We start from the raw sequence: 20,689 nt of genomic DNA on the forward strand, positions 1-20,689 counted from the left end.
CTTGCACACCATGTGGTGAATGCAGTTGGGCCTCCAGGACAGGCAGGACCAGGTGACCTCGGGGCTTCTGGAGCTCAGTCCAGCTGTTCCGTCATCCCATAGAGTGACCCAGGGGCCCATTGGCACGCAGCAATAGGAGGAAGGGCTGGAGCCCGTGCTGGGGCCTACCACCTGGGAGATTGTGACCATTGCTCAACCTTATGACTCTCCGCTTCTGCAAGGGCAGCAAGAAGAACACAGATGGATACATCTGTGACACCAGAAAGTCAGCCAGAGCCCTGCAGGGGACGCCTGCCAAGTGCATCACAGGCCATGGGGCTCAGAACGCAACTGACCGTCTCCACCTCCGATGTACATCCTATTGGGACACGTCGACGTAGCGCTTGGTCACGTAAAATTAAGAAGTTGTAGGGTCACCAAGAGGGCATAGGTGAAGGGCTGCATGGGTTAGGTTTAGGGAAATAGGTACTGTTAATGATCACATCCACCTGTTTTATAGCACTGTTAACTATCAGCACTTCAAGTATCCTCTGCATCTTCACACAAGTTCCCTTCTTCCTCACTGATAGGTCCCACTTTTTCCTTAATTAGTGTTTTGCTCTTAATATAATGTTAAAACATCTTTGGGTTTTTTCTTGCTGATATTTTTTCATGTCCTCTCTTTGATTACCTCAATTATTTTTACTTGATCCCTCTACTTTCTGTACTCCTCTAGGCTATCTGCAGTGTTGAGTTTTTTGTGACTATCATAAGCTTTATTTTTCTGTTCAATCTTCGCCTGTATTTTTCTAGACAACCATGGGGGTCTAGATTTGGCAGTACCATTATTATTTTTGGAGGGGCATATGTGCTTTGTACCCTAAGGATCTCACTTGTTGGTGCTTCCACTGATTTCCCATTGATTTATTCTTTAACAGTCTTGTCCAGTCCACTTCAGCCAAATCACTTCTCGGTTTTGTAAAATTTGCTTCGCCCGGTTCAAAACTTTTGCTCCTGATTTATCTCTCTTCGTTTTCATAATAATACTAAATATAACTAAATTGTGGTCATTATCCCTGATATGGTCACTCACTGTCACTTCCCTCACTTGCCTAACTTCATTTCTCAAGACTAAATCCAGAATTGCATCTCCTCTTGCTGGGCTTGCCCTGTACAACAGAAGCATAACCTCCCTACCATTGTAATCAATTCCCCTCATAATAAATGATAACATTCTATTTGTTGAAATTTAAATTTATTTATTAGTGTCACAAATAAGCTTACATTAACACTGCAATGAAGTTACTGTGAAAATTCCCTAGTCGCACTCTCTGGCGCCTGTTCGGGTACACTGAGGGAGAATTTAGCATAGCCAATGCACCTAACCAGCACGTTTTTCAGACTGTTGGAGGAAGCCAGAGCACCTGGAGGAAACCCACACAGGCAATGGGAGAATGTGCAGATTCTGCACAGACAGTGACCCAAGCTGGGAATCAGATCCGGGTCCCTGGCGCTGTGAAGCAGCAATGCTAATCACTATGTTGCATGAATTGCTTTCTGAATTACTTGCTGTACCTGCATGATGTTATGATTTATTCACTAGGTCTCCAAATCCCTCTGCACCTCATAGTTTTGTAACCTCTGGCCATTGAGACAATAAACTTCTTTTTTTCTTCCTGCCAACATGGATAATTTCACATTTGCCCACATTATACTCCATTTGCAAGATTTTTGCCCACTCATTTAACCTAGGTATGTTTTTTGTAACATCCGTGCATCCTCCTGATGTGAGACTTTGTAAGCTTTTCTGAGGCAACAAGCGAGATTGGAGAGAAATTGGATGAGTTTCTGTCTTGCATGAGTGCTAGGATGTCTCAGGTCTTTGTGTTGGTGTCCATCACCATGGAATGAGTGGATACCAGGCTTAGAGAATCAGATACATCAGCTATTATGCTGGCTGTGAGGAATGGCCTGTCTATTACCATAGTTTTCTCTTGGGATTCGGTAGCTTCTTACTCTAAAAGAGATCTTATTGGAGGCAATGGACTTTTGTTGAAAACGCATTTAGTTATATACTAAGTATAAAGTAAGACCAAGATGAAGCGAGAGCTCTAAGATGCTTCTCAATCATCACAGTGAGTGACATTACTGTGACATAACTACCGTGCAAGTTAACCTTTTACTTCACATTTCCCCACAATCTGAGTGGAATCCTTCCAAAAGAATTCTGTGTCAAATTCGCAGGAAAACTGGAGTAATTCACTGTGTTTATTCAGTGGGAATTCACACTAGAATCTCTCTCACTCTGCACTGTAGAGGCCACCAGCGTAAATATCATTAAATTTCAGGGGGGGCCTATTCACACCGGAGAGGCTGAAATCAGTGGGCCTCTGCGTACGCGCAGTGGCCCCAAACTGTCAGCCTTCCTGTTTGCTGATCAGCTAGATTGCTGGCCAGTCCAGGACCCCCACAGTGCTGCCCCACAACCCCCAGTGGCCCGATCGTGGCCCCCTGTCCATTTGTGGGCCAGCCCAGAATCCCTGGCCTGGCCAGCCTCGATTTCCAACCTCCACCACCTCCCCCCTCCAACACCCCCACCAGTAGTGACAATCCCCCTGCAGGCAGACCCCCCACCCCCCCGGCAGACCCCCCATCGCCCCCGATCGTCAGCCCCTTCAGGTCCCAATGCAGAGTGGCAACAGGACCCCACCCCCTCCCCATCAATCGCCCCAAGCCCCACTCCCAGCAGGCCTCACTCCCTAAGCCCGCCCCAATAGGCCCCGCCTCTTGGCACAACCCCATGCCCGGTGGGCAGTGCCAAGGTGCTGCCTGGCATGGGCACTTTGCACTTTGTGCAGTGCTGGGGGCACAGCCCCTGCCGCCCGACCCCCGGGGGGGGGGCTCTGATTGCCCCCCCTTCACTCTAATAGGGTCAGGCCACTAGTTCCCCAAAAGTGGGGAGCTAGTCTGAACCCTGCTGGAGTGAAATCCTCCTGGCAGTGTGAAAGATGCTAGTAGGCCTGCTAATAGCATTGAAATAGTATGTAAAATACTATTTAAATGCTAGCCCTGCCTCCCAGCCGAGTCCTGGCACCTCGCAGACACCGCTGGAAATCCGCAGCGGGATGGGAGAATTGCCCCCTTTGAGTCTTTATCCCATTCTACAATACACCCCTACAACTCCCCCCAAAGTCTTTTCATCTAAAGGGAAAGTTTCTTTTGTAGTTTCAACAGGCTTGAAGCCTGGAGCTGCTTTTGAGGTATTTGGAAATCCTTTGCTCTGCGGTCACTTTGTGGGGGTTATTCCTCAAGGAGTGTAGTGAATAAGATTGGGCTGTTACAGGCGCAGATTACAATGTGGGAATATGATGATGTGGCAATAACGGAGGCCTGGCTCAAGGCAAGACAGGACTGGGCTTTAAATGTTCCTAGGTATGAAGTGTTCAGAAAAGGTGGGAAAGGAAGGAAAGTGGGAGGGGTAGTGATATTAATTAAATAGAGTGCAGTGAGGGAGAAAGAGGATGTCCCAGAGGGTTCAAGGGCAGAATCAATTTGGCTAAAACTAAGGAACAGAAAGGGGGCAATTACATTGCCTGGTGTAATCTATAGACCACCAACTAGTGAAAGGATGTAGAGGAACAAATCTGCAAGGAAATTCCAGAGAGATGCAAACATAGAGTAGTTATTTTGATGAAATTTAATTCCCGGAATGTAGACTTGGATAGAGGGAGTGTAAAGAGCAGAGAGAGACAAATATTCCTAGATTGTGTTCAGGAGAATTTACTACAGCAGTATGTTTCCAGTACAACTAGAAAGGGTGCATTGTTGGACCTGGTTCTTGGAAATGAGATGGGCTGAGTAGATCAAGTGTCAGTGGGTGAACATTTATGAGACAGCAAGGTTTAGGATGATGGTAGAAAAAGACAATGGGCAATCCAGAGTAAGAATAATTAACTGGGGGAGAGCTGACTTCAATGGGGCAAGAATGGAACAGAGCCAGATAGACGGAACAAAAAGTTGGTGAGAAAAACTGGAACCTCAAAATGGACTACCTTCATAAAAGAAATGGGTGGGGGGGAATTCTCCAGTCCCGCCTGCCATGGGAATCAGAGTGGGGGGGGGAAACTACACAAAAGTCCATTGACCTTGAGCGGGATTCTCTGGTTTTGCGGTGAGCGCAGCCAGAGAATTACAACCCCACGCTATATGCCCTCAGAAAGCAAAATTAGGGGGAAATAACTCATAGCTCCCTGGACAAAAAAGGAGAAAAAAATTAAGATCATGAAGAGAAAGCGTGCTTATGACAGGTGCAGATAGAAAATAAAATTGAGAACCAAGAGGAATCCAGAAGAGGGGAGGTTAATAAACATTTTAGAGAAGCGAAGAAAGATTCTGAAAAAAGGCAGGCTGCCAACATAAAGGTGAATTCCAAAGTCTTCTGGACATATAAATAGTAAAAGAGTGGTAAAGGGTGCAGAGACCCGATTAGGGACCTAAAATAGAATTTACAAATGGAGACCGGGAGCATGGATCGATCAGGTATTAAATGAATACTTTCTATCTTTTTTTTCCTTGAGAAGGTCGATTCAATCCAGGTCATGGTGACAAGTCTGACATTGGAAGGATTCAAAATTGATCAGGAGGAAGTGTTGGATAGAATGTCGGTACTTAAAGTTAACAAGGCACCATGACCAGGGGAGATGCATCCAAGGATATTGAAGATAGTGAGAGTAAAATTGCAGGGCACCAACCATAATCTTTCAATCTTCCCTAGACGCAGGAGGACTGGAGAATTGCAGACAATATGTTCTTGTTCAAAAAGGTTGTAAGGATAAGCTCAGCAAATACAGACCATGAAATAACTGCTCAGAGGTCAGTGCCCCTTCACCAGATTCCCTTTGTTTACAACTCAATTCCACTCCGAAGAGTGCTTCAGGCACAAAGTCAAAATCCGAAGTGCCAGTGGACCTGACACTCCCACAGAGGTGAAGCTCTCTGATTGGGCAAACAATTATGGCCTCAACCAGGAAGCTTGTACTCCATGAGCCCAACCTCCTGGGCCTTGTTGAAGTCATTCAAGTTTAACTTCAGTGGTGGACAAACTTCTAAAAACTGTTATTCAGGACAGGATTAGGAGCCACGTGGAAAAATAGGCTTGATTAGGAAGAGCATAGATTTCGAAAGGGAAAATTGTGTTTAACTAACTTGCTGGAGTTTTTTGAGTACATAACAGAAAGGGAAATGCTGTTGAAGGTAATGCTGTTGATGTGGCATACATGAGGGGGGAGGGGGGGGCATTATTTCTCCCAAAAAAAGCTAAGTGCACAACACGGGAGATTTTCCTGCACACTTTTTGGGCAAACTTAGTTTTATGAATCTCCAGCACTTGGTACTCCAGAGGCCTCAGGGGATTAACACTGGTAAGTAGGGGAGGGGGGGCCTCATCCCACCAGAGAGGCCAAAATAAGTGTGCTGAGTGGGCCACTACACATGTGCCGATCTGTCGGTGTGGAGATTGGCACACGTTCACTGGCCTCCCAATTGCTCGCCTTCCGATTCCTTCCCAGGCCCCTCTGCTGATCGCCTGTCAACTTGACCACCTCCCCACTCCCCTCCCACTGGATGGCCAGCCTACCTGCCCCCCCCCCCCCCCCACCCCCCCCAGCCAGCCCCAATCGCCAATTCTCCTTGTGCAGCCCCGACCATCCCCATGTGCAGCCTGACTCCCTCGCCCCCCCCCCCCCCACCCCTGCCCCTCCATGTGCAGCCCCAACTCACCTGATGAAGGGGCAGCACTCCAAAAGCTCATGCTACCAAATAAACCTGTTGGACTTTAACCTGCTGTTGTGAGACTTCTTACTGTGCCTACCTAATCCCATTTACCAGCACTTGGCCCGTGGTCATGAATGTTATGACGTGCCAAGTGTTTATCCAGGTACTTTTTGAAGGATGTGAGGTTACCCACCTCCGCCACCCTCCCGAGCAATGCCGTCCAGACCATCATCACTTTGAACCTGTGTCCCCTCATGACTGATCCGTCAACTAAAGGGAACAGCTGCTCCCTATCCACCCTGTCCATGCCTCTCATAATCTTGTACACCTCGATCAGGTCACCGCTCAGTCTTCTCTGCTCAAACAAAAGCAGCCCAAGTCTATCCAACCTCTCTTCATAACTTAAATGTCCCATCCCAGGCAACAACTTGGTGAATCTCCTCTGCACTCCTTTCACTGCAATCACATCCGTCCTATAATGTGGTGACCAGAACTGCACACAGTACTCCAGCTGTGGCCTCACCCGAGTTCTATACAACTCCAACAAGACTTCCTTGCTTTTGTAATCTTTGCCTCGACTGATAAAGACAATTGCCCCATATGCCTTCTTCACCACCCCACTAACATGTCCTTCTGCCTCCAGAGCTCTATGGACAAACACGCCAATGTCCCTTTGTTCCTCAGAACTTCCTAGTGTCTTGCCTTTCATTGAATACTTCCTTGTCAAATTACTTGTTCTAAAGGGTATCACCTCACACTTTTCAGAGTTAATTTCCATCTGCCACTTATCTGCCCATTTGACCATTCTGTCTGTATCTTCCTGTAGCCCAAGACACTCAGCTTTTCTGTTAACCACCAGCCAATCTTTATGTCATCCGCAAACTTACTAATCCTACCCCCCACATAATCATCTATGATGCGATTAGGCGAGATTTAGGATGCATATGTTGGGGAAGGAAACTGCAGGGGATGGGCACAATTGAAATGTGGAGCTTGTTCAAGGAACAGCTACTGGGTGTCCTTGATAAGTATGTACCTGTCAAGCAGGGAGGAAGTGGTCGAGTGAGGGAACCGTGGTTTACTAAAGAAGTTGAATCTCTTGTGAAGAGGAAGAAGGAGACTTCTGTAAAGATGAGACGTGAAGGCTCAGTTAGGGCGCTTGAGAGTTACAAGTTAGCCAGGAAGGACCTAAAGAGAGAGGTAAGAAGAGCCAGGAGGGGACATGAGAAGTCTTTGGCAGGTAGGATCAAGGAAAACCCCAAAGCCTTCTATAGGTATATCAGGAATAAAAGAATGACTAGGGTAAGATTAAGGCCAGTCAAGGACAGTAATGGGAAGTTGTGCGTGGAGCCTGAAGAGATAGGAGAGGCGCTAAATGAATATTTTTCATCAGTATTCACACAGGAAAAAGACAATCTTGTCGAGGAGAATATTGAGATACAGGCTATTGGACTAGACGGGGATTGAGGTTAATAAGGAGGAGGTGTTAGCAATTCTGGAAAGTGTGAAAATAGATAAGTCCCCTGGGCTGAATGGGATTTATCCCAGGATTCTCTGGGACGCTAGGGAGGAGATTGCAGAGCCTTTGGCTTTGATCTTTATGTCGTCATTGTCTACAGGAATAGTGCCAGAAGACTGGAGGATAGCAAATGTTGTCCCCTTGGTCAAGAAGGGGAGTAGAGACAACCCTGGTAATTATAGACCAGTGAGCCTTACTTCTGTTGTGGGCAAAGTTTTGGAAAGGATTATAAGAGATAGGATTTATAATCATCTAGAAAGGAACAATTTGATTAGGGATAGTCAACATGGTTTTGTGAAGGGTAGGTCGTGCCTCACAAACCTTATTGAGTTCTTTGAGAAGGTGACCAAAAAGGTGGATGAGGGTAAAGCAGTTGATGTGGTGTATATGGATTTCAGTAAAGCATTTGATAAGGTTCCCCATGGTAAGCTATTGCAGACGATATGGAGACATGGGATTGAGGGTGATTTAGCGGTTTGGATCAGGAATTGGCTAGCTGTAAGAAGACAGAGGGTGGTGGTTGATGGGAAATGTTCATCCTGGAGTTCAGTTACTAGTGGTGTACCGCAAGGGGCCACTGCTGTTTGTCATTTTTATAAATGACCTGGATGAGGGCGTAGAAGGGTGGGTTAGTAAATTTGCGGATGGCACTAAAGTCGGTGGAGTTGTGGACAGTGCGGAAGGTTGTTGCAGGTTACAGAGGGACATAGATAAGCTGCAGAGCTGGGCTGAGAGGTGGCAAATGGAGTTCAATGCGGAAAAGTGTGAGGTGATTCACTTTGGAAGGAGTAACAGGATTACAGAGTACTGGGCTAATGGTAAGATACTTGGTAATGTGGATAAGCAGAGAGGTCTCGGTGTCCATGTGCATGGATCCCTGAAAGTTGGCACCCAGGTTGATAGGGTTGTTAAGAAGGTGTACGCGTGTTAGCTTTTATTGGTAGAGGGATTGAGTTTCAGAGCCATGAGGTCATGTTGCAGCTGTACAAAACTCTGGTGCGGCCGCACTTGGAGTATTGCGTACAGTTCAGGTCACCGCATTATAGGAAGGATGTGGAAGCATTGGAAAGGGTGCAGAGGAGATTTACTAGGATATTACCTGGTATGGTGGGAAGGGCTTATGAGGAAAGGCTGAGGGACTTGAGGTTGTTTTCGTTAGAGAGAAGAAGGTTAAGAGGTGACTTAATGGAGGCATACAAGATAATCAGAGGATTAGGTAGGGTGGATAGTGAGAGCCTTTTTCCTCGGATGGTGATAGCTGGCACGAGGGGACATAGCTTTAAATTGAGGGGTGATAGATATAGGACAGATGTCAGAGGTAGGTTCTTCGTTCAGAGAGTGGTAAGGGTGTGGAATGCCCTGCCTGCAGCAGTAGTGGACTTGCCAACATTAAGGGCATTTAAAGGGTCATTGGATAAACATATGGATGATATTGGAATAGTGTAGGTAAGATGGGCTTTAGATTGGTTTCACTGGTCGGCGCAACATCGAGGGCCGAAGGGCCTGTACTGCGCTGTAATGTTCTATGTTCTATGTTCTATGTCATTGATATAAATGATGAATAATAGGGGACTCAGCAAAGATCCCTGTGGTACGCCACTGAACATTGGCTTTCAGTCACTAAAGCAGCCTTCTGTTAACCTTCTGTCTCCTACAACTGAGCCCATTTTGAATCCACCTTATCAAATGACCCTGTAACCCATATACATTTGCCTTCTTCACAAGTCCCCATGTGGGACCTTGTCAAAGGCTTTGCTGAAATCCATATAGACTACATCAACTGATCAGCTGCACTACCCTTATCTACATACCTGTCATCTCCTGGAAAAATTCGATCAAATTTGTTTGGCACGACCTCCCTCTGATAAAGCGATGCTGACTATCCCTGATCAAGTTTTGCCTCTCCAAAGTGATAGATGCTCTCCTTCAGAAGTTTCTCCAATAGTTTCTCTACCACTGATGTGAGACTCACTGGGCTGTAGTTTCCTGGTTTATCTCTACAACCCTCCTTAAATAGCAGAACCACATTAGCTGTTCTCCAGTCCTCTGGCACACTGTGGTTGAAATTAGTAGATCCATGATAAATTCCTGAAATGCATCTTTGTTGTATCTGCTCTTCAATGTGTAATTTACATTGACCACAATTTTCCTTTTAGTTCATGCTTAATCCCTGTTGTTTTACTTTGAATGTTACAGTAAAAGTTTTAAAAAATGAAATTTTGGATGGGATCTTACCAAAAAATGGTAAAAGGCACAATCTTCTGAAAAGATTTCTGGGTCCCATCTTACAACCATAAGATATGGCAAGATGTGAAAAATTTGGTTCGGGCCTGGTTTGTCACCTCTCCTGCCCCTACTGGTACTATTTTGTCAGCAAAATCAGCCTCGTGCCCAGAAAGGGTGTGAAGATGATTGCAATATTAATTATATGATTTACAGGGCGGCAGATGGGGGGATGGGGAGCAATTGGCTGAGGCAGCTATTGGGGGAGATGGCAATTGTTCAGGACGGCGATTAGGCAGGTGGGTGGCATTCAGCAGGGGCAGCGATCGGTGGGGGGGGGGGGGGGGGTGCGGTGGCGGGGGGGAGGGGAGGGGATGGTGGGGTCAATGTCTGAGATGGCGATCGGGGCCAGGGAGGGGGGGTGTCAATGTCCGGGGTGGCAATCATGGGGAGTGGGGCGATGTCTGTGGGCGGAGGGGGGACGGTGGGAGAGTGACAGGAGATCTCCCAGTATACGGTGTACATGTACACCATATACTCGGAGATCGGGGTACCTTCACAATGATACTTCTAGAGTTCAGCAGCTAGCTTCACAAGCGAGCTGAGGCTCCACCCCTGACTGGCGAGAATTGCATGATCACTTCTGTTTTGCACAGATGCACTCCACAGGCTCTGCCACCATTCAGGCCCCACCCCTTTGACACCTCCCTGGCACAGTTATGGTGTCTAGTGGGCACTGCCAGGGTGCTCGGTGGGCAGTGTCAGGTTGTCTAGTGGCTCAGCCCAGCCCCAACCACCACCGGGCTTCAATGGTCTTTGATCCCCCCGGCAAGGCCATCATGACTGGTCTCCTCTGGTGGAGACCAGCTGTGATTCTCACCAGGTAGAACCTCGATGTGGTTAATGTAAGTGAGCTTTGCTAACTATGTCATTAATATTTAAATCGGCCGATTTTGCCAGCAAAACAGGGCCAGTATGATCAGGGGTGGCGAAAAACTGGGCACGTTTCTCATTTTACCCCAAAAGTCGAGCGGGACGAGGTCAAAAGATTGTGGTCCTAAGTGCCAAATGAACAAGAGCATGGGAGAGTTTGAGATCTGTTTGTTAGGTGAATTTAAAAATGTAACCTATGAAACTATGACTGTCACTTTTTGGACAGAAGTGTGATTCCCACTGATGCGCGATATAACACACGAGAGGCGTGATGTACTCTGGAAATAAAGGCTTTTATTGCCAACAATAACAGAGCTACCATATACAGTACACGATCCCAGACTAAAGGGTCACCAGGCAGAGCAGTGACCTTTATACCTCTCCCAGGAGGCGGAGCCGACTGGGGTGTACCATAACAACTATATTAACAGGTAGAACAGCCCAACCCTAACCCCAACAGTAACATATATACAGACTCATAGTACTGGCCAGACCATGGCTCAGCACTACCTAGTGGGAACCAACAATGGTTCACCACATTCACCCCTCCTTTGAAAACAAAGGCCGGCGGGGTACAAAACACAGAATAATTGTTCGTTTGTCTATAAGTTCAAGCGGTCTGGGGACCGCACCGTCGTTGTTACCTCCTCAACACCGGCGATGACACCGGTTCAGGCAATCGCGGTGACGTTCTCTCCAAGGCGGTGTCCAGCGACTCCTCCAGTGCCTCACGGGCCGGTAGACCCCGAGGTGATGACAATCCGCTGAACTCGGGCACGCCTTGAAGTGGCGACCATCTCCTGGACTCAGGCAAGCTGTACATGGAAGTAAGAGGGTTAAGTGATGGTCCCGATACTGCCCGCGCCGTGTCAGGAGGGGAAAAAATGGTTGGGGGGTCCCTAACAGTAGGTGTGGGAGCGACAGGGTTTTCCAAGTCCCCTGCTGGCGCCAGATCTCGAATCGAGACCGTGTCCTCGCGCCCGTCAGGATATGCCACGTAGGCATACTGAGGGTTGGCGTGGAGGAGATGGACCTGTTCAACCAAAGGGTCGGGCTTGCGGGTCCTAACATGTCGCCGCAGGAGGACAGGTCCTGAGTACGTCAACCAAGACGGTAATGAGGTGCCAGAGGAAGACTTCCTAGGGAATGAAAACATTCTCTCATGAGGAGTAGCGTTGGTTGCCGTACACAGGAGTGAGCGTATGGAGTGGAGCGCATCAGGGAGTACCTCTTGCCAACGGGAGACTGGAAGACCTTTAACTTCAACGCCAGTAAGACAGCCTTCCAGACTGTAGCATTCTCTCGTTCGACCTGTCCGTTACCCCTTGGGTTGTAGCTCGTGGTTCTACTAGAGGCAATCCCATATAAGAGCAGGTATTGCCTCAAGTCATCGCTCATGAACGACGAGCCCCTATCGCTGTGGATGTAACAGGGGTAACCGAACAGGGTGAAAAGATCACGAAATGCCTTGATAACCGTGGCAGCGGTCATATCAGAACAGGGAATGACAAAAGGGAATCGTGAGTACTCATCAACCACATTGAGGAAGTACACATTCCGATCTGTCGAGGGAAGGGGGCCCTTAAAATCCACACTCAGTCTTTCGAAGGGACGAGTGGCCTTAACGAGTTGTGCCCTGTCAGGTCGGTAGAAGTGCGGTTTGCATTCCGCGCATACCCGGCAGCTTCTGGTTATGGACCTGACATCCTCCACCGAGTAGGGTAGATTCCGGGCTTTTATGAAGTGGTAGAGCCGAGTGACCCCCGGATGGCAGAGGTCATTGTGGAGAGCCTGCAATCGATTCTCCTGCATACTAGCGCATGTTCCACACGACAGGGCATCCGAGGGCTCGTTGAGCTTCCCTGGACGATACATGATATCATAATTGTAGGTGGAGAGTTCGATTCTCCACCTCAAGATCTTATCATTCTTGATCTTACCCCGTAACGTGTTGTTGAACATGAACGCCACGGACCGCTGGTCCATGAGCAGAGTGAACCGTTTGCCCGCCAAGTAATGGCGCCAATGCCGAACGGCCTCCACAATGGCCTGGGCCTCATTTTCCACCGCCGAATGTCAAATTTCAGGGCCTTGGAGGGTGCGAGAGAAAAAGGCGACGGGCCTGCCCGCCTGGTTAAGTGTGGCGGCCAGGGCGAAATCAGATGCATCACTCTCCACCTGGAAGGGGATGGACTCGTCGATAGCGTGCATCGTGGCTTTCGCGATGTCGGCTTTTATTCTTGCAAAGGCTAAGCGAGCCTCTGTTGCTAGGGGAAAAGAGGTGGACTTGATGAGCGGACGGGCTTTGTCCGTGTAATTGGGAACCCACTGTGCATAGTATGAGAAGAAGCCTAAGCATCTTCTCAGTGCTTTGACGCTAGTGGGCAGGGGAAGTTCGAGGAGTGGACGCATACGGTCTGGATCAGGGCCAAGGACCCCGTTTTCCACCACGTATCCGAGGATAGCTAGGCGGCGCGTGCGAAATACACACTTCTCCCTGTTGTAGGTCAGATTCAGGTGAGATGCAGTGCGTAAGAATCTAAAAAGGTTGGCATCGTGGTCCTGCTGGTCATGGCCACAGATGGTGACGTTATCCAGGTACGGGAAGGTAGCCCGCAGCCCATTCTGGTTCACCATTCGGTCCATAGCACGCTGGAAGACCGAGACCCCATTCGTGACACCAAAAGGAACCCTTAAAAAATGGTACAGGCAACCATCCGCCTCAAAGGCCGTGTATTGTCGGTCCTCTGGGCGAATGGGGAGTTGGTGGTAAGCAGAGTTTAAGTCGATGGTGGAGAACACCCGGTACTGCGCAATCTGATTGACTATGTCAGATATGTGCGGGAGGGGATACGCATCCAGCTGCATGTATCTGTTGATGGTCTGACTATAGTCTATGACCATCCGGGGTTTGTTCCCATTCTTAACCACCACGACTTGCGCTCTCCAAGGACTAGCGCTAGGTTGGATGATCCCTTCCTTGAGGAGCCGCTGAACTTCAGATCGAATGAAGATCCGATCTTCAGCGCTGTAACGCCTGCTCTTTGTTGCGATGGGCTTGCAGCCTGGCACGATTCTGGAATAGGGAGGGTGTGGTAATCCTAAGCGTTGAGAGGCTACATGTGGAGCGCGTTGGGCAATTTAGAGGCTGCGGGTCTCCCACTGAAAGTGGAGGGAGTGGCCCACCGTACTGCAGGGTTACACTCTTCAAGTGGACCATAAAATCTAGTCCTAGGAGTATTGGCGCGCAAAGATGCAGTAACACAAGGAGCTTGAAGTTCTCGTAGACTGTGTCCTGCACTGTCAGATTGACCACGCAACTCCCTAGCACGGTGACAGACCGGGACCTTGACGCCATCGAAATTGTCTGCTTGACAGTCCGAATCTGGAGACCACACCGCTTCACGGTGTCTGGGTGAATGAAGCTCTCCGTGCTCCCGCTGTCAAACTGGCAATAAATCGGGCATTTGTTTACCTGTATGTCCATCATGGACTTGTCGAGTCTGTGAGGCTTGGCCTGGTCCAGGATGATCGACGCCACCGTTGGTTCATGGGCGCAACTGCAGGCAGCTGAGATGGTTGATGACGACCCCTGTTGGTCATTCGCGGACGGTGCTGACCAACATGGCTGCCCCCATAGGTCGCACATGGACGATGGCGCCAAAACCTGCGGCCCCTGCAGGTCGCACGTGTCTTGCGACTCCGTCGTTCGGAATGGCGACGTCCTGGAATCGCACGTGGTGGAAGACCTTGAAGATGCAGAAGACAAGGAGGCCGGCTCCGGGGAGTCACACACCGCACTGCTGGTCTTGGATGGAAGTTTGGACCGGCATACCTTGGAATAGTGCCCCTTCTTGCCGCAGGCGGAGCACAACACCGCTTTAGCTGGACATCGCTGCCAAGGGTGTTTCACCCCCCCACAGAAGTAACACTGCGGGCCACCTGGAGCTGCTGCCGTCGTCAGGTCCGAGGCTGGGAACGCAATCGCGCAGTTTTTCGGTCCCGCTGAATGAAGTGGGGTCTGTGACTGCCCCTGCCACGCTGTCTCCACGTGGTCGTCGGGGTACATCGCCAGACTTTTGGAGGCCGTTTCTAGAGCGTCAGCTAACTCTATGGATTTAGTGAGAATGAGGTTACCTTGCTCCAACAGCCGAAGGCGGATGTACGACGAGCCGATTCCCGCCACGAATGCATCTCGAGCGAGGTCGTTCATGTACTGGTCTGCCGACACTGCCTTGCAGTTGCAGGCTCTGGCTAGCTGTAGGAGCTCGCACGCGTACTGTTCTGTCATTTCGCCGGGCTGCCGCCGTCGAGTGGCTAAGAGATATCGAGCATGCATCTCGTTTGGCGGTTTGTTGTATCGCTTCTTGAGAAGCTCGAGGGCCCCTTTGTCATCGGTGGCCGCATGGATCGCTAGGTATACAGCGTCGCTTACCCTCGCGTGGAGGACCCGGAGTCTGTCGGCGTCGTTGTTGACCGCTGTGGAGCCGTCGAGGTAATCCTGGAAACACTTCAACCAGTGGTCGAAAGTGTTCGATGCGCCCGCCGCACGTGGGTCCAAGGTAAGCTGTTCGGGTTTAAGCATTTGCTCCATGTTTTCTTTGTCGTTTTTTTTTTCACCAGAATTTATTTGTTGGCAATAAAATTGATGCGCGATATAACACATGAGAGGCTGGATGTACTCGGGAAATAAAGGCTTTTATTGCCAACAATAACAGAGCTACTATATACAGTATACGATCCCAGACTAAAGGGTCACCAGGCAGAGCAGTGACCTTTATACCTCTCCCAGGAGGCGGAGCCGACTGGGGTGTACCATAACAACTATATTAACAGGTAGAACAGCCCAACCCTAACCCCAACAGTAACATATATACAGACTCATAGTACTGGCCAGACCCTGGCTCAGCACTACCTAGTGGGAACCAACAATGGTTCACCACACCCACCATTTTGCGGGGGGGGGGATAGCGAGTTGGTGGGGGGGGGGGGGGGGGGTGCGGTGGCAGAGCCTAAACTCGCCAATGAAGCCATCTGCAAACTGCTTGGAGTGTCATTGCCCAAGCTGCCTGATTTCCCAGTGAGCTGGGCGACCTCCTGCCATCCCCCACCCCCACTGGACATTACTCCCCCTCCCATCAGCAGGAGCAGTGTAACTCCCTCTCCACTCCAGTGACAACATGGGTCACCAACATTGAGCATCGGGACCCGCTGGATGAATCCCCTATAACGACTCCCTCCACAGCCCATCTTGCATGCCACCCCTGCCGCTGATTGTGCGCTCTGCATGTCTCCTCCACCCCACGAATCACCCTGTTTGCATAACCCCTCCGCCAATCATCACCCTCCTGCAAATATTCCCCCCTGCAAAGCTACGCCCCTGCAGAGCTCCCCCTTGTAGAGCAACCTCCACCTCTTGCAATTCTTCCTCCCCCTGTGGAGCTCCACCCTCATCTCCCCCCTGTCATAGCCCCACCCTCACTCAGGCTCCAACCCCACTGAGGCCCCTTGGCACTAACCCTGGCACAAGTATGGCACCTGGTGGGCAGTGTCAGGGTGCCCATTGAGAGGTGCCAGGCTGGCACTGTCCCATGGGCACTATCCAGCCATACTTTGACCACCAGGGGCTTCAATGGCCTCCGATCCCCCCGGTGAGGCCATCACGTCCGATCTCCTCTGGTGGAGACTTACTGTGATTCTCACCGGTGTGAGGACCGACCGGCGAGGAGGTAAGTATAAGTGAGCCTGGATGACATGCTAAACATGTGATTAATATTTAACCCTTGATGGCAATACAGGGCTAGTAAGATTCCCTGCTCACGAACCAGACTTTTGGCCCCTCACGCAACCTTCCTGGCTTGCCATGCCAATTGATCTGTGCTGTGAGCCATTAAGATCGCAGTCAAAGTGTCAGGGTCAGACTGAAAACTGGCTTGTTACTCTCCAGAGAAACAAGCTGGTTTTATCTGTAGATCTTCTGACATTTTGTCAAAAAAAGGTGGGCGTGTTTCACACTGTGATGTTAAGGGGCAGGGCCTAAACACACCAGTAAAGCCAGCTGCATGGAGACCAGGGCAACCTTTTTAAAGAGTGCTCCAAGCAAAGCAAGAAAGAACCTCCCCTTCAGGAGGTCTCAGTAGCTTCCACGTGCTCCCGCAATCAAAGCTTGAAATCGCCCTCCTCCACACCCCCGAACCACGATCAAAGCAGGCAATGTCAGCACCTGAACCTTCTCCCCAAAAATCGCCGGCATCAGAACTCCCCCTCCCCACCCCCCAACAAACAGCCATTGCCAGTCCCTTAGCTTCCACATCTGCTCCCCCTCCCACATCACAAGTAAATAAGTAACCCCCCCCCCCCCCCATGAGGCTCCTACTACAGTCCGCCCCAGGTACTGCCAGGTTGGCACCACCAGGTTTGCACAGTGCTTGCCTGGTAGTGCCAGCCTGTGCCAGGGCACTGCTGGCCATGTCCCTCTCCCCTGGAGGCTATACTTATCTTTACCCTTCTGGCAGAATACCTATGACAGGTTCTCATCTGGGTTAAACCTGTTGCTAAGCTCACCACAGTGATGTCACGTCAGTGAGGTTTGAAAATACGCCTTGGGGGGAAAATACCGCGAAGGGATGTATGATTATCGCCGGAATTCTACCGCCCCCCCCCCGCCACGAGCAAAGCCATAAAAGCCCGCGGTATAAGTAAATTTGTTAAAATGTGTTAAAATGAGGTTCACGCCTGTTATGGGTGTGAACCTATTTATGTTGCCAGCAAGAAGCAGTGAAAATTGGTGATCACAATTTCTTCGGTGATTCCCGATTTCTGGGCTTTGCCAGACCTTGTGCCCCCACTACCAATCCCGTGAGTGCGATCTCAAGATCGCTCCCTTGTCCATTGGGTTTTTCCATTAGGGTTGTTTAGGAAGTTGTGGCCTTAAACATTATTTGTCTTCATGGTGATTGTTACACCTTGCTGGTACAACTGAACATCATCTCCAGATCTCTCCAGGCACCTCAGTCACATCTTCAACATACTAATGGCTTGCTCAATGACAGCCCTTGTGCTGTTTGACTTCAGTGGTACAATTCCTGGCACCTGTCATAGAGTTCCTCACAGGTGTCATCTGGCACATCTTTTCAGGATAGTCTTTACACTCGAAGGAGCATCCACTGACTTTGCTTAGGGGTGCAAATATCTGTGAGAGATTTGACTACTGCAAGATGAAGGCAGCATGGCAGCTCCCTGGGTATCTTGCACAGAAATGCGTATTGATCTTTCAGTCATTGCAGACCAACTGAACATTGGGTGCTCTGAGGGAAACTTGATAGCCACGTGTATGTAATCTATGACTTCGGGCCCGATTTTACCAACAATTTGCACCCGTTTTCGGGCGCGAGATCGCGGTAAAGTCGGGTGTGAGGCTTTTATCGCGATCTGCACCCGCATCCGAGCAAATCGCCACTTTACCGAGAGCCGCGAATGGCGGGGATCTGTTGCCTGCCCAAATCGGGCGGACCGACAATTTAAATGCTTTAGCATGCATTTAAATCGATTTAATGAACTGCCCGCCCAACTCTATCATCATTTCCCACTTTACTGCCGCGTGTACCGTTCCGGATCTGCGCTTTTAGCGACCTGCTAAATAAAAGTCTGAAGCCGGCGCTGCAGCTTCCGAAGAGCGGGTTCAGAGCCTCCAACGGCTCTCTGACCCAGACCATCCTCTGGGGGGGGCGGGGCGGGGGGGGGGGGGGGGAGGAGGGAGGCGGGTCAGATGTATCTCTGGTGGGGGGAGGAGGAGGAGGGGGGTCAGATGTATCTCTGGGGGGGAGGGGAGGAGGAGGAGGCGGGTCAGATCTATCTCGCGGGGGGGGGAGGAGGAGGAGGCGGGTAAGATCTATCTCGCGGGGGGGGGGAGTCCCAATCGCTCACTGGTGGGGAGGGTGGATGGATCTCTGATGGGGGGGGGGGGGGGGCAGGGAGGTCCGCTGCCACTCTGCGGACGATCCCTCCTCCCCACCGGAGGAACGAATTCCTCCTCCCAGAGTGGAGGTGCGGCCATGCCATCGCACAAAACCTTCAGAATCACGCGATTCCTCGCTAAGAGCGTGAAGCAGAACCGGCCGATTCCACAGTGGATCCGCATGAAAACCGGCAACAAGATCAAGTACAACTCCAAGAGGAGACACTGGAGAAGGACCAAGCTGGGCCTATAAAGGGACACACCATCACTATAGTGATTGGTGGTCGATTTTCATATTTATGTCCATTGGAGATTTTGCGCTAGTTACTTGCTCTGGGAATGTTTGTTCTGATTGTTAGATATTATCTTTCATGTAGACTGATTGAGAGATGTTGGGATGGATGCAGAAGATATTTTCTGTGCTGATGAATAGGGGAGATGCTTTCTTAATTTGTGACAAGGGAAATCGTTCCATGCTCATGTATGCCTTCACTATTTTCACACTGATGGAGATGAGAGGGGATTTTGGATGTGACAAATATTTTCTAGACTTATAGATGAGGGAGATATTTTCACACTGATGGATACGTGAGCTATTTCACACTGATGGATGGAAGCTCATTTTTCAAACTGTTGAATATTTCCCATGTTTTCATCGTCATGGATCTGAGCGAAATTTTCATCATGAAACATATGGGAAAAATATTCATTCTAAAGGATATGGGAGATGTTGTTTCACTGATGGGAATGGGCGATAACTTCGTGTCAATGGGTCGGGGTGACATTTTCATAATGATATATATTGGCAGCATTTTAGTGCTGATCGTAATATGGAATGACTTCATCCTGCTGGATATGGGCGATTCTTTCATATTGATGGAGATGGGTGATGCATTTAACACTGTTGCCCCCCTCCCTCCCCCCCGATCGCCCGCAGAGTGGCAGCGGACCTTCTTGCCCCCCCACCAGAGATCCATCTGCCCTCGGCCCGAGATACACCCTCACTGCTGCTTTTCGCTCAAGCCGCTCTCTCCGCTTTCTGCTTTTTTTTTTCTTTTCTGACACGGGCACGCTTTTTCAATTTTTTTTCAAACTGCGCATGCGCAGTTCAGAGCTCCAATCGTTCTGGCAGCGCTAAGCTCCACCCACAGTGCAGATCGGTCTGGAGACGGCTGAAAGCGTATGGGGGCTTCTGAACGTGGATTTCTAGGTCAGATCTGTACTACGCCCAGATTCGGCACTTAGAATGAAAATGGTAAAATCGGGCCCTTCATGTACATATGGGAATCCAACCAAAGCAGCAAATCCCAGGGCCCTGTCATTTTTACTCCCCACATCAGTGACAAAGCCCTGGCAGATGTGACATCTGTTACATAGGAGATGCACTTGTGGACAGCAGATTGTGATGTTCTGCAAGGTAACTTCAGCAAATCCCTGAAAGAAAACACAAATGAAAAGATGAAGTGATGACCACAGTCAATGTGTATCCACTTACGCACTTGGCTGGACATCTTACTTCAGGAAGGTGCAAATGCAGCAACCCAAAGTTTTATGGCATGGGCAACATATTATCAGGACCTGTTGGCTTGGTAACAACCCTTGATTATTTATTTAATATGGTGGGTGGGTAATATCAGCCTACCCTATATTGTGAGGATGAGCTTGGGGTGGGTGGGAAGGTGGTGAGGTAGGAACTCACTTTATTTTACATGCACCCCGGCCAAAGATACGCCTGCAGGGGGCACATAAAATGCAGCCCCATGTCTCCAAGTGATTAGCCTGGGCCCCTAGATTATTAGTCCAATAACGTTACTACTATGCTACCATTTGTCCCATCATTCACTCTGGAAAAATTGACAAGAATAAGATTTCACACAATAATTTGGGAACTATTAGCAGTCACGTGCTACTTTAATACTCAATCAATTGCTTGTTGTAAGGACTACAGTGATTAAAAGCTTGCTTATATCCAATTACACCTTCAACGTATCCTAGAGATGATAAAAATATAGTAGAGTAGCACCTGGAAATCTTCAAAGTTGTCTCAAAGTTGAACACTTTTTGAAGGCTAACTGATTAGCAATGTAACAGTTCCTGCTTGGTTCAGCATCGATAGCCATGAACATCCTCATTAGAAAATGTGGATCGAGCCCTGCAGATGTCCTTACAATAATGAAAGTATTGTGCAATCAGTCACAATTAATTACTCGAACGCAGGGATTCTGTGCAGTGACACCATCTATCTCCAATCGGTTTCACAGAATGTGCCATTGGTTTTGTGCTCACAATTTGATAACTACATTATT

At 49.3% G+C, this 20,689-nt stretch overlaps 1 protein-coding gene across 1 annotated transcript in view; it reads left to right on the forward strand.

Annotated features, from left to right (window-relative positions):
* The first annotated feature begins 200 nt into the window (after positions 1 to 200).
* The window catches only part of LOC144493118 (hydrocephalus-inducing protein-like), a 182,603-nt gene continuing 162,114 nt past the window's right edge, over positions 201 to 20,689 (forward strand). Inside the window, exon 1 of the mRNA XM_078212020.1 lies at positions 201 to 376. Within this exon, the coding sequence (XP_078068146.1) occupies positions 201 to 376 (176 nt within the window). The remainder of the gene's footprint in view (positions 377 to 20,689) is intronic.

The sequence above is a fragment of the Mustelus asterias genome, chromosome 4, assembly GCF_964213995.1.
Source record: "Mustelus asterias chromosome 4, sMusAst1.hap1.1, whole genome shotgun sequence".
In the NCBI taxonomy this organism is placed as follows: Eukaryota; Metazoa; Chordata; class Chondrichthyes; order Carcharhiniformes; family Triakidae; genus Mustelus; species Mustelus asterias.